The 14396-nt window shown below is 40.0% G+C and overlaps 2 protein-coding genes across 6 annotated transcripts in view; both read right to left on the bottom strand.

Annotated features, from left to right (window-relative positions):
• pals2b (protein associated with LIN7 2, MAGUK p55 family member b) overlaps positions 1–4665 on the bottom strand; it is a 33511-nt gene extending 28846 nt beyond the window's left edge. For all 5 annotated transcript variants that reach the window (XR_014772011.1, XM_084738425.1, XM_084738426.1 and 2 more), the window contains exon 1: positions 4532–4665. The gene's annotated coding sequence lies outside the window, so the exon portion shown is untranslated. The remainder of the gene's footprint in view (positions 1–4531) is intronic.
• Positions 4666–9010: 4345 nt separating this feature from the next.
• Positions 9011–12138, bottom strand: npy (neuropeptide Y). The gene is made up of 4 exons (XM_084738707.1): positions 12013–12138; positions 11539–11726; positions 9443–9532; positions 9011–9351 (listed from the first exon to the last, which is right to left on the bottom strand). Exons 2-4 carry the CDS (start codon positions 11724–11726, stop codon positions 9330–9332), a joined length of 300 nt encoding a protein of 99 aa, XP_084594833.1. The 5' UTR covers positions 12013–12138; the 3' UTR covers positions 9011–9329.
• Between the last annotated feature and the right edge of the window lie 2258 nt (positions 12139–14396).

Here is a 14396-nt window from a genome sequence, read left to right as displayed (position 1 = left end):
AATAATGAGCACCCCGTAAATTAATCTAAGCCGCCACATGGCCGTGCCTGCTTCCTCTCAGTCTTTCCCTCTTCCCAGCCTCCTGTTACTGATCATTAGTATTAAGGAAAAGACAGGGAAGGGATGGGGGAGGGCAAAGTGATGCAACAGCACTTAACACGACTGCAAAGTTTAAAAATGAGAAAACTGATGCTATGTGATGTTGGTTTGTGAAAATGGGAGAGGGAGGAAAAGATAAGGAAAAGAAATTAGTCTCAAATGAGTTTATCCAGTGTGTTTGACTTTTTTTTTCTCAGTCTATCTTGTCATATTTTTGAATATTGGTGAAAATTACAAACTCATGCCTCTACTTCATTGAAAAGGGGCTGCTAGACTGTGGTATTAAAGTAGCTGCAGCTGCTCCAGTACAAAAGAATGTGACTTGTGAGCTGGTATGCTTACATGATGACCTTAAATAATCTCACTGCAGATGAGCTTTCAGCAGAAAATATGTTGGTTATCTATTGAGCTGCAACAACTAGTCAATTAAAAGATTAGCTAAAATAAAAATAGTGGCAACAGATAGCTAAATCAATGGATAAACAGCTAAAAAAATAGCTTAAAATAACAGATATATAGTTAAAATAGTTATTGTAATATGTAAATTCTGCTGCTAGGGTTCTCTCTCACATTAAAGAAAATAACAAAAGACATAGTGAAGTGGCACAAGACCATGACTAACAACTAACAAGCAATGGCTAGCAGGAAACACACTGCTACCTTGAATAAATGACTAATTTTCTGTGTTTGAACATTGTTGAAAATGTTTAGGATAATGTCAGCACACAAATCACCAATATATATATATAATACATATGTGTAGCTTTTTTTTAGACTTTTTAATGCGGAAATGTGACATATTACAGCTTTAAGTTAATCGACTTTTTTGATAATTGATCACTTGTTTTGAGTCATCTCTTAATTAATCAACAATGAAAACAACAGAAGTCGCAGCCACCCAACATACATTGTTATATTGTCACGTGTCCCATCTTTATCATTAGTCTGTTGCATCACACACTCAGCGTTTCTGTCTTCATTTAGGTGATGAAAGACTGTTCCCAAACTGTCTTATGCTACATGGATAATTGTGTTGTATATCTGCAGTGGCATGCCCCGTTAAGACCTTAGTGATGGATGAAATCTGGTTAATCTGCACTGTACACTGAAGCAAAAACAGCAAGGCATTCACCTTCACTTGCCTCACAGCGATTCATACCCAAAGTTCAAACCTAAATAATGTTCCTCTCTCTATATGTTGTGCTGTATGTTGTTGCCATTTAGTTGTGTATGTTCTTGACAGAGTTGTAATTAGCTCTTGATAACTGAGGTCAGCTATGTGTTAACTGTAGGGAGGTGCAGCCTGATGGTGCAGGGCAGGGAGGGTTGATTGTAGGTGTGTAGATAACAACCCTGTGATACGTGTGTTGCTCATAGCTGGAAGGTTTGAGTCACTCCCGTCCGTCAGTTTGTGTGTGAGTGTGTGTCCTATCTCTACCTCTGCCCCATCCTCCCTTTTTTCTGTACCATATTATTCCCATAGCTGTGTATTAATAATGAAAGAGTGGAAGCTTCTGAGCGTTGGATTTGGTCTCTGCATGACTCACTGACAACTCTCATTCGCTCCAACATTGAGAGCACGTGTTTTACTTGAAATTCATGTTTTCCTCCACCCTGCTGACAGGAAGGAATATGCTTATGAGGGCTGTGAAGAAGTCAAACTTTGTGCCTTTTCCACCTTCTTCAGCAGAACAATAAAGGTCATCCTGGATCCTGACTTGAAAGACAAAAGGGCGATTTATGCCCCCTGTATTTACAAAAGTAAATGCATCCGTTTTAAACGATATTCCGCCACTGCCCACATTCTTCAGTTTCCTTTACGTGGATGTTAAGCAATACGTCCACTAGAGGGCGGGGCTCAGACTCAAATGTTCCCCAAGAAGAAGAAGTAGAGTCAAATGTTTCTGACAACATCAAATATGGGAGAAATATCTTGAGAAAGAGGCAAAAGCAGTGGCAACGTCGAGGACGGCAGTGGTCTGTGCGGCCATTAAATACATTTTGAAATGTGAATGGAGGATTCTTTTCGCTCACTAAGTGACGACGAACATCATTTTTGTCATTTTCAGATTTTTAAAATTTCTCCGTTGTGTCCTCACTTGAATTATCGGCTACACTGCTGCCACGACTGCGAAAAGTACTGCTCCATATTGTCTATATTTGCACGCTTTCAGACAACATGAAGAGATACATATGAAATGAACGCAGAGTAAAGACAGAAAGATCTGTCTGTATCCGTGTCAGATGTTTAGCATAGACGAGCCTTTACAGATATGGACTTAAATGGAACAGTATCTCTGGTCGTCATGGAGGCAGCGTAGCCAATAGGTCAAGTGAGACATGACCACAAGACAAGATGAAGGTATTTAAGAGTGATGAAAATTATGGTCGTTGTGAATTTGCTAGTGAAAAGGATCCTCTATCCAATTGGCTGCACAGACCCCTGTTGTCTACAACACCGCCTCTGCTTTTGCCTCTTTCACAACCCCCCTCCAGCATCACCATATTTATTGTTGTTCGAAACTTTTGACTCCTTCTCTTTGTGGTAACGCTTCACTCTGAGCGACACCCTCTAGTGGATGTATTGCTTAACATCCATGCCAACATAAAGGACACATAAAGTATGTGGACAGTGACGGAATATTGTTTGAAGCAGACGTATCTACTTTCTTATGTAAAAGTGGAATAAATGAGCCTGAAGGCGTTCGAGTCAAGGTTCAGGATGACCTTTATTGTTCTGCTGAAGTAGGTGGAAAAAGAACAAAGTTGGACTTCTTCGCAGCCCTCATATGCATATTCCTTCCTGTCAGCAGGGCGGAGAAAAACATGAATTTCAAGTAAAACACGTGCTCTCAATGTTGAAGCGTATGAGAGTAGTCAGTGAGTCATTCAGAGACCAAATCCAACGCTCAGAAGCTTCTATTTGTACATTAGTAATATTTAAGAAATATGGATAAAATATACCTGCCCATCCCCACCAAAAAAACATGTGTCTAGGTTGAATGCACAGCAGCCTATTCTGACTCATATTTCCACTTCCTGTTAGGTGGCAACCTCTTGACCTCTCAGCCACTTTCACCCAGGAGCTTGGAGTTCAAGTCCTCTGGGTGAAATAAATGCAGAATATGGTCAGAGGACTCCATCCTTATTTGTATCACACATTTATCATAAATGGATATCTCTGTCCAAGGACTGTAGATTTACTCTAATGCACTAAACTGTCTCTGTCTCCTTCCCTTCCTCCTTTTGTTCCTCCTATTAGATTCAACAAATCTGATTAGAAGCTTATTATAAGATTTGAAGGAAGACAGAAAGACTCATAAACTCTAGTTTAGATGCAACAAGATCCGTACTACCCCCCTCTCAGTGGTCTGGTGGCCTGTATGGCCCCTCCCAGGAAGGATCCCCAAGGATGTTGCGTATGTGCATGGGCTTCCCCCATCACGTGTGACCAGGCTAAACAGCTTACAGACCTTGCCAAGTGACCCTGTGCCCCCCTGGGCGAGGAACTCCCAAGATTCATTTAGGGCTGCACAGTCTATTGCGATAATGTAAAGTGGTTTTATGTTTCGATTAAGTGCTCGCAAGTGGTTTTGACATCGTGTTAGTGCATTATTATTAGATGGTGCACTCATTTATCTCAGTGGAGGACAAAAAACAAAAATCAATAGGAGCGTCTGGCTGCGCCTCCGGTCGGCCAGCCTGTGCCAAGCCAGTGGTCCCCCTTCTCCGTTTTCATTCAGCACCAATACAAACCAAGCTTTGTTGATATTTGTTGTGAAAGTTTTTCTACACAACACAAGGAGAGGAAATGTTCTACCTGGCGTAGACATTACTGTGCCTTTTCTCAAGCCCACCCCCCCATTGCTGGTAGATGTTGCAGTCTATGATTTCGGGACGGTTCTCATCCTGGCAGCAGCTCTATAACCTGCAGCTCTCCCTACAGATCTTCCCAGTCATGGATCGACGCCACGGTTCTGACGCATGGCCACATCCACCATGCGCCAGATCCGTGCGCTTTAGAACCGTGCGCCAGATCCGTGCCAAACGCTTGCGCCGTTTTGGCTGACCAGACAACTGTACATTCACACCGATCTCACCACACGTGCGGCCATTTTTTGTTACCCATCCCAGCCATTGTGGCGTGAGCACACTTAGGACTACAACCCATCCGCTGTATCCTTCCTCCCTTCATGATACGCAGGAAAAGGGAACGGACGCGTCCCGCTCTACAACAGACGCAAACTGATATGTGTGTGAATAAAGGCTGTTCTCACAGCAGAGCAGACTCAGTAGGGGGCAAACCGCCCCTTCTATCAAACTCTACTGCACCTCAAACACGGCAAAGTGTCTTTGTCTCCCGTTTGACTGCCAGAGGATGAATGAATCTATAATACTCACATCACAAATATGTTAACGAGCCGCGGCTTACCTGTGAATCGTGCGTGTGAGTTCGCGGTAGTCCACCGACCGTCCCGGTTGGACATTCAGGCCCCCCTCAGCTGTCTGTCCTGGTCCCGCAGCAGACTACCAGAGAATACAACGCCAATCAAACAGACACGCCCCGCCTCCTCTGCTGGCGTCATAAACCCCCGACCAATGGCAGCTGAGGTACAACCCTCGTTGAGTGGATACATTGTAGCATAGTATTTTCTTTCTATCACAATGTCACACTCGTCCATTCACATAAATACATGTATAATTTCAAATGCGTCATGGGCTATGAATATTAATACACCACAGAAAGGTAGGGGAGACTGGGGACGGTTGCAACCCTTGAAATTCTTTCAGTTATATAACCAAATCTTTATATATTAATCACCCATACTAGGGGATAGGGATATACTGCAATTAATGATAACCATGATATTTAAAAATAAAATATTGATATCATGTTTATAATAGTCATTGTGTAAATAATCCAGCCTCTTACACAAACTGTTTGCTCTTACATCTTGTCTGTCTCCATTCCTGCTTTGTCTACACCAACACCCCCCAAACACACCTTTTCACTATCCATTTCATTAAGGCATTATAATTACTATTAAGTGCAACTGCACTTTTTATACACTTTTGTACAGTCATGGTTACAGACTCACCTTCACCTCCCTACACTTGCATTTTGAGTGGAATTAATTTGCAAGAAAGACAAAACACAGAATAAACAAAGACAAAGATCAATCTGGCTTCCTGCAGATATCACGATGATGTTGTTTTGGCCATGATGATCATTTCATGAAAGTCTGCTATCATTACAGTCCTAACTCATACCATTTAAATATGATTATATATAGAGAGGGTCTAACTGAGCATGTGCAGCATGAGTGTCCACACTCTAACATGTTTTTGACTGGAGGAATAAGACTATCCTCTGTTGCAAGTGTCCCTAGTCTACCCTATAGGTACAACAATGACGCTGTACGTTTATAGTCAGTGAAATTATCAGCTATGATCATAAAACTATTAAAAAATTATGAGATTGTTTACTGCTTTGACAACACATGTAGCTAAACCACATTTATGTGAACACGAGAGATTAAAAATGATGTTATAAAAAGGCCACAAAAATACACTTCTAAGTAACATAAAAGATTATAGTAGGCCTAATATAAACTAATGTTGATGTAACGCTCTAAAACAATAGACCTTTTTTTCACAACAGTCATAATGATGCGAAATAGTATGGAAAACACAGGTATTACCAGGTATGACACTAACTGAGCTCCCGTTCCATTTAGTGTAGAAGAACCCTTCCAGTGAGCAAAAATCCACATTAGCAGCACCCTTACTCTGTTTGGCCTAAATGTAATGGAGCCTTATTTAGTATAATTGGTTACACCTGTGTTTACATCACTATTTTGTGTCATAATGGCTGCTGCTGTAATGACCATGTAAACTCAATTAATGGGAATAAGTTTCCACATTATGGGACATAGCCTAAACGTGATGTCTTGTCCCCACTGGTAATCGACTGATAGGCCTATGGGTTTTTCAGTTTCTGATCTTGAAATTTATAGAGCAGGGTTGCCAATATAATCATACATGACATGACTTTTTAAACCAAATAAAAGTCATGTATGATTCCATTATTCCATACAATCTAATATTATATTCTATGGTCATCTTAGTGTGTAACATGTTACTTTAGATGGATTTATTTAAATTAATGAAATACAAACATATTTTGTAGTTGATTTAAGAACGTGATTTAAGCAGCCATTTCTTTGATTTACATTCTCTTGTTATTGAGGTGATGTACTTTCTTCTGACTTATGAACTGATGTTAAATTAATGGTAAATGTATATTCTGAGCAGTTATTTTGGATATCGTGAATAATCAGATGATAATCAACTGTAATAGAAGGAAAGGGTGGGACTGAGTCTCTTTCTCCTCAGCAAATGTGTCGAACGGGGCCTCGGCACAGTCTTTGACCCTGTGTTAGACTAGGATTGTTTTATTATTTTTATTCAAAGTGGGAAGAAATAAGTCAAAAGAAGGCAACAGAATCAACAACTGCAGTGATTTGGACTATTTAACACGTTAGTCAAGAAGCAGAGCCTTGTTAAAATGTAAGGAAAAGGGCCGTGACCAAAAGCATTGCTGTTCAGCTGCATTATTCTATATTATAACATCAATGCCAGCAAGTGGGTTTTACATTGCTGTCATTTGAGGGAGTAAGATTCAGAAAAGACAGTGGTCACTGAGGCAATTTAGGCAAACATGTACAGCAGGATTCATGAGTGTGACAGTATGAACTCCAAACTAACTTTTTCACCACCTTCCCAAAACTCATGGAGCGAGCACTGACATCATCCCACAGCAGACACACTGACAGGACTGATACCAATTATCTCAAAATGCCAGATAACCGGCCCAATAATTGGTCTAATAACTGGTCCACATTAATTTTCATCTACTTTTATCTAAAGAAGAAAGCGAGCCTTTAGCTGGGGGAGGGACAGAGACAGAGATAGTTGTGAAGCAATTAATAGATTTGACTTTGTTTACTTACGGTTGAATATTTCTTCCACACTTTTGATAATATTTTGCCACAACCACATTGAATACCAAGAACTCAGTGGGGCCCCCCCTGAATATTTTTTCGTCTTTTGGGTTGTTGTCTCATTTCCATTGTAGACTGTGTGTCTGCAGTGGCTCTTGATGTATGCTCTGTGGGCTTATTCAATGTCAGGTTGCGGTAGACTAACCACTCGGATAATTGCAATAATGCTCCTCTAAATGCCATTTCTCCCTTCATTTAGTTTCAGAGCAAGTACTTATCCTCATGGCCACAAGAGAGCGCCATTAGCTACCCAATTGTCAGCTTCAAATTGATGTTTTCTGACCATGTAAGCTTTTACTGGACCATTCATGCTTGTTAGACCCAGTTTAAATGTACTTTTCGTGCTCTTGCTTGCTCCATTATCCAGAGTCACAGAACATTAAGTGGCGCAGTCATGCATTTCAGCTCGGAGACGAGGTGTGGCACAGCAAGTCCAAACTTGATCTCATCATGAAGGGAGCATCAAGAAAACAGTGTCTGAGATGTGCCAGGAGACAGGTTGTAAAAAACATTTTCACATCAGGGTGCGCATTCAGGACAAATGTCCTCTCTAACCTGACAAATGGGTGACCTAAATTAAATAATGAATCACACAGAATATATAATGTCATCTGCTGTCATCCTCCAGTCATTGCTCCATTTCCCCCATAGATCTGCTCAGGTACATTCTGACATTTTGCCAACAAATACCACAAGTGTTCCTGGTTCAGCTATATTGATATGGAATGGTATGGTAAACACAGGTGTTACATATGATAAGTAAAGTCCTGGTCCATTTAGTGTAGCAGTCGTGCCAACATGCACAATAGCAGCGCCCTGACTGTGTTTGACCTGAATGGAACTGAACTTTAATTAGTATCACTGGAAGCACCTGTGTTTACTCTACTCTGTGAAATCGCTCTATTGAGAGTGCATGAAAATTACTTAGTCAGGGAGAGGAGAGAGCTAACACTTCACTGAAAATAGCTAATAAATGGCTGAAATTAATTGACAGTAGTGTGTAAATGCTTTTAAAATACACCTAGTGTAGAAAGTAACGGCCAAATGACAGAAATAGTTAAATATAACGTTGGATAAACAGTAGAACTACATAACATCAAGTAATAGTAGTAATAAAAGTAATAGATAAATAGTTTAAATAGACAGCTAAGTTAATGGATACACAGCTAAAATAACTTAAAGCTTAATTAGTATCCTCTCCTGTGTTTACCCTTCTATTTCATGTCAAAATGGCTTCTGTGAAAAAGGTGAAGAGTACATGAAAAGTAGCTGGTTAGCAAGCAAGTGGAGAGGAGTAAACAGATTGTTAAAAGTAATGAATAAACAGTAACTATAGTTAACTAAACCCGTAAGATAATTGATGAACATTTGAAATAGTTACCAAAAAATAATGGATAAATAGAGGAACTAGAAAGCTAAATTAACAGATGAAGAGGTAAAATAGTTTAAAGCCAGATTAGTATCGTCGGTAACATCAAAATGGCTGCCGTGAAAAGCTCTATTAAGAGTGCACGAAAATGAGCTGGTAAGAAAGGGAGCGAGAGGGCTTAGAGTAAGCTAATGAATAAACACTTCCTGAAGTTAGCTAAAACTTTGAGATAATGGACGAACAGTTCAAATAGTTAGCTAAAACTTTTAGCTAATGGATAAATGGTTGAACAAGATAGCATCAGTAGCATCAAGTAGCCTAACGGATACATTGTTGAAACAGACTTTAATTAACTCACACACAGATAAAACAGCTTAAAACTTAATTAGTAACATCAGCAACACCTGTGTTTACCCCACTATTTTCAAAATGGCTGCTGTGAAAAAGGTTTCCTTAAAATAAATGACATTCAGATACATTTCTTCAAACAATTAATCTTTAATAGCACAATTTTACAATACAATCACCATGCCCTCCCTCCTTTTACTTTTATGTTTCACAGATGATAACTCTGAATAAACTATTTACAATTGTATGGCACATACTATAAGCAGTTGTGACTGTAGCTGATGGCTAAGGAGGAGGGGTTGAATATACGTGGCGGCTCATAGAGGTAAAAGGGGCAGAGGCAGGAGAGTGGTCATTTGATGTCGGAGGGTATGGGGTGACGGATGTGTAGAGGTCAGAATGTCAGCGGCGGGGCAGCAGTGAGGTGAAGGCCAACACTGATGACATCATCACCACAATGATGGGTCATATCTGGAGAGAGAGACAGAGATGAAGATGACGGTCAGCTTCGAGTGAGTCTTACAGCAACGCGGAGCTCTTACACTCACAGTCTTACGCGCACCTCGACTGTGGGAGGGTGTCTGTGCTTTCCTTCAACAGCAGCTCTGAGACGAGTGTGTCCAGGATCTCAGGACTGGACCTCTTTCCATACCTGAGACACACAAAGAGACATACAGCACGAATTATCAAGCTGAGAGAGAATTTAAGGGCTGAGCACCAACTTGGACCTTTTTAGTTGTCAAGTGAAAAACATCACAGAGAAAAAGTGAGACCTTCGCTGAACCGAGCAAAAGGAAATAAATAACTGAAGCTATTACTCTGCATGTCCTCGTGTCATACATCCAATTATAAGCTCAGTGAAGTCTGAACACAGTCAGACTGAGACCCTGCTGGGCCAGACAGGAGTTGAATCGCAGGTGGTCATATTTTCCTTTCTGTCTCTCAGATGATAAGCCGTGCAGGCCTGCTTGTCCCCCTGGGTGGCTAAACACCTGCAGTGGCATCCAAGCCCCTGACATTCAGAAGAAAGCTGAAAACTGTGGGTGATTTGTCACGGCACACTGGCCGTGGAAGTCATTTCTCCTCAGGTTTTTCTCCTACAGGTGGTAAATGGGCAGCGGGTGATCTCAGCTTTGTAACGAGGTGGGAAAAGCTCCAGCGTCAACAGGCAAAACTTTAGGTGGACTTATGGAAACGTTCTCTGTTTTGTTTGTCATTGAGCTTTATTTAGAGCCCAAACAATACTGTATTTTTGCAGCTGATGCCAACACTGATATCAATATTGATATTCATTACATATTTTTGCTGCTGAGCAGAAAACCTGTGTCTCCATTTTTTTCCATTTTTTTCATAAATTGCCTTCATAAAGGCAGGTTCTCTACAAATACAGATACCACCTCACACTTTTACATAAATGATGAAAAAGATTATTTTTATATGGGTCTATACATGTTTTTTTTTACTGGAAAATGTTGCATATTATGTCTCTTACCAATTCAGGGTAAAAAGAGTTACCAACTTTGATGGCATGATTAAATGATTTCAGAAACACAGTTTTCTTAAAATTTCATGAAAAGTAGGCATGCAAGGTTTCCGGACAGCAACAATATTAGTAATATTTTCACCAATATTTTTTTTAAAAATGATTATAAATAACAATCGATTAAGAAATACAAATAGAACAACTTGAATATGCCTTTAAAACAAAACAAAAAAAATAAAGAAAAAAAAGCAATCTGCATATGTTTATCACTATAGACTGTGTTTATATATATACACACACACATACACACAGACACACACACACACACACACACACACACACATACACACAATATTATATATATAGCTGTGTTGGCCAATATTAGGCTGATAATATTGGCTGAACTTGGCTGAACTTGGCTGAACTGTCGCATCACTAAGTCAAGATCATAACAGAAAATTCCAAATGTTGTGTAAAGTTCCATATAAAGACCACTGTTGACTAGCTGGATCACATTAAATACACACATTTTTGAGGACCTGTGAGCTTCCAGCCATGATGATAAACAATCTGCCTGCATTCCTGCTTAACAGAACTTGGAACTGGCACAGTATTTAGGGGGAAATCCACTACCGAACTTACAAACATGTTTTTATCAGACAGCAGTCATCTAATTATATTCAGTGGTTCAAGATTCAAGATGTTTATTGTCACACCGGTTTTGCAACTACAGTCCTGTGAAGAACTGGCTGAGAAGCTCCATTACAGAATAATAATAGGTTAAGTAACGAAAATAGTTACACTAGTTAAGAAATAAGAGACAGAACGATAATAATAAAGCTATAAATCTCACTTTGCATTTATATATAAATTACACAATAATAAAATAAAATATTGAGTGTGATGACAATATATACTAAATAAGTGTAGAAAGCAGTGAAAGTTTTTTTTTTAATTAAATGTGGTTGCATTGGTCACAGTAGAATCAAATATAAAAGAATAATGTTGTGAGGCTTTGAGCAAGTGGACAAATATGACCAATCCAGAGATTTGAGGAGGAAAAACTGTTGCAAAGTGCTTCTTGATATCAGTTTAGACCTGAAATGAAATGAGCTCCAGCTCTGTTGATAAGCTTTCTATTCTGTAGCCGCCAGAGGTGTAATTAGTCCGCCTACCTCTGTCTTGTGATGAGGTTGATGTAGTGTCTCAGGGCTGAGTAGTACTTGGCCAGCTCCTCCGCCGGGGCGTCCTCCCCCGGGTTCTCCGGTTTCACCGGGTATCCCTCCGTCAGGGCGCCCAGGCAGAGCAGCGCCCACAGCAGGAACCCCAGAGTCCCCAGCCAGCTCACCAAGTTAGGATGCATCTGACCGAGCAGAGCAGAAACTGTTGTTCAACCTGTCCCAGTGTGCTTTAAATGCACTACTTTTTATTGAGCTAAAATTGATGAGTGCTCAGTTTTTAAAGTCACTTGAGGAATAAGTCGGAGTAAAAGACATGCACACATCATTATTACTGACAGACTTCCAATAACCAGGAGTTTTGGAGCTCAACAACCTGCAGATAATAATGAAAAGTCAAGTCGAGGGACTTTAAATAAGTTAAATCATCTCATGTCAAGGTTTTTGTAAATCAAATATGAAGGCACTTACATTTCCCAGAGGGTAGGAGGGAGGTTTGCGCGCTGTTCTGTAGCGTCTCTTCTGCTCTGGGCGCTTTGGTGCGCGCTGGGTTTTATATGTGTGTGCGCAAGAGGCGCTGCAGAAAAACGCGTCAAAGTCTCTGCCTTTTCTTCATGTGAACGTCACCGGTGATGCTGTCATTCGTGTGCGTTTAAATCAAGCTGTTTCCATTAATGAAAAAGACGTAAAATAACAACGTAAACCAAAAATAGAGTGAGTTAATAAACCATTTTTCTAATGAGACCAAGAGGGATTAGAGATCAAGTGTTTATTTTAAAGAATGTAGCTCCAGCTGCTAGTATTATATTTTAGGATGCTATTAAAATGAAACAGCAAATATCCCTAAAGGAACAATACATGGATATTGCAGTAATAATGTTTATTAAATAATTATTAAATCATTTTTGTTAGGAGATAGATCACAAGTACATAATATGTCTAGGGAAGATTTTTTGTGTTGATGGCTGGGGTCATTGTGGCTGCTAGAACAATACTGAGAATCAACTAAACCCCCAGAATTTAAAGAATAGATCACTATATGACAAGAACTGCCTCATATGAATACATGCCTGCAAGGATGACTGACAGAAACCATGCCCAAGGACCAATTGGGATTCTTTTGAATCATATTATAGTTTCTGTAAGGTACATTTCCAGTGGAAAAAACAAAGTAAGTGCCCTCGAAGGTGCATTTCCAGTGGACAAAATATGATAAAGTGCCCTCTAAGGTTCCACTTTGGTGGACAAAGCCTAGTAAAGTGTCCTGTGGACAAAACATGATTAAGTGCATCATTACTTTTGTACAGCGGGTACCCTTTTTATTTTTTTTCACTCCTACCCCTCTGACAACCTGAGTCCGCCACCGGAATGTCTCCTGCCATGTACCAACTTATTCAAAATCAATAAAAAATGAATTCTAAAAAAGATGTGTGTACACGAACAGCCAAATCACACACTCACACACAGGCACTTGGCACATATACACCCTTTTAATAACTGTTGCATTCAAACACACACTGTGAAACAGATGGATACACACATGCTGAGTGTGATGTTTTGGTTGGCATTTGGTGTCTCTATGAGGAAGAAGTTGATACATTATTTCACAATCAAGTAGTGATTCTTCCGCATAATGAGATCAATAATCCCATCTGAAGTCACAAAGAATAGCAATAATGTAACACTGTGGGCGAAATTTAGATGAGTCTTCTACAGGCAGCCTCCTCACCAAAAGCAGCTCCCATGAGACGACGCCTCGGGTGATCTGGAATAAAAAGATCTCAAACAGACTCCCATGTACATGAACAGGTTTTTTTTTTTGACACGCTGCTAGAGTGAATCGGTCCACTAATTTCATTTTGCAGTTCACTCCATCAGATGGGAAGAGAGACTGGGATACTCAATGTGAACAAAAGGCCTAAATGTGTGAATATCGAGAGAGACACGTCAGTCAAAGAAGAGCCCAATCTCCAAGAAACCCACTTAATAAGAAAACCCAAATAGCACTTCAAATGAATCTGTATCACTAAGTGCTTCATTTACCTCCCATTCATAATCCTTTTGTGCACCAGCTCGCAGCCATATAATCTATCAAAATCAGTATTCTTCAGCAGTGCTGCTTTTTAAGTTGCTGCAGAGGATGTGTTAAGGGCTTTTTGAATGACACAGGATGCTAAGAGGGAGATGAGGAATGAGGCACAAGTGAGAGAACGCGGAGCACAAAGTCATGACCGAATCCTGATCACCACAGGCAGGAATTAGAACTTCTAGTCCTCTTCAGGGGATACACACACGCACACACACACTTCAATAGGTGTAACACGTTTTTAAAGCACACAGCTTGAACGTACATGTGAATGCTGAAGTGTCTGACATATGAATGGAGCAGATGTATAAAGCACGTGGACAAAGTTGAGAGGTCAGTTAGTGTTTACTTAAAAATAAGAACTGACTTTAGACTAAATGTGATCATTAGAGATAGATGCATCAGCTCCGGTGTCTTAGACACAGGTGACGTCTTCAGATCCCAGCGAATGTTATGTAGCCCCTCTAAATGCACAACTAAATGATTCTTGAGGCAGACGGGCTCAAATAGAAGAGGCCATGTTGGATAACACTTGTGTCAGCTAAGTACAAACAACACAAGGAGTCTAAAGTCATGCTTTCAGCTTCGTGAGGATGTGCTTACTTACAGTAGCATGCTAAGCTAAATGCTAATGCTAGCTTGACAACATGATTAAAGCTATAATATGTAAGATTTTTGCAATTAAATGTCTAAAAATTCTGGAAATCTGTTATATATTTTGTCACTTACATTATCTCAAAAGTTTCCAACAATGTTCAAATGTATTTCA

This window comes from Lutjanus erythropterus, chromosome 16, assembly GCF_056507025.1.
Source record: "Lutjanus erythropterus isolate fLutEry1 chromosome 16, fLutEry1.hap2, whole genome shotgun sequence".
In the NCBI taxonomy this organism is placed as follows: Eukaryota; Metazoa; Chordata; class Actinopteri; order Lutjaniformes; family Lutjanidae; genus Lutjanus; species Lutjanus erythropterus.
This window is presented reverse-complemented; position numbering and strand designations above follow the sequence as displayed.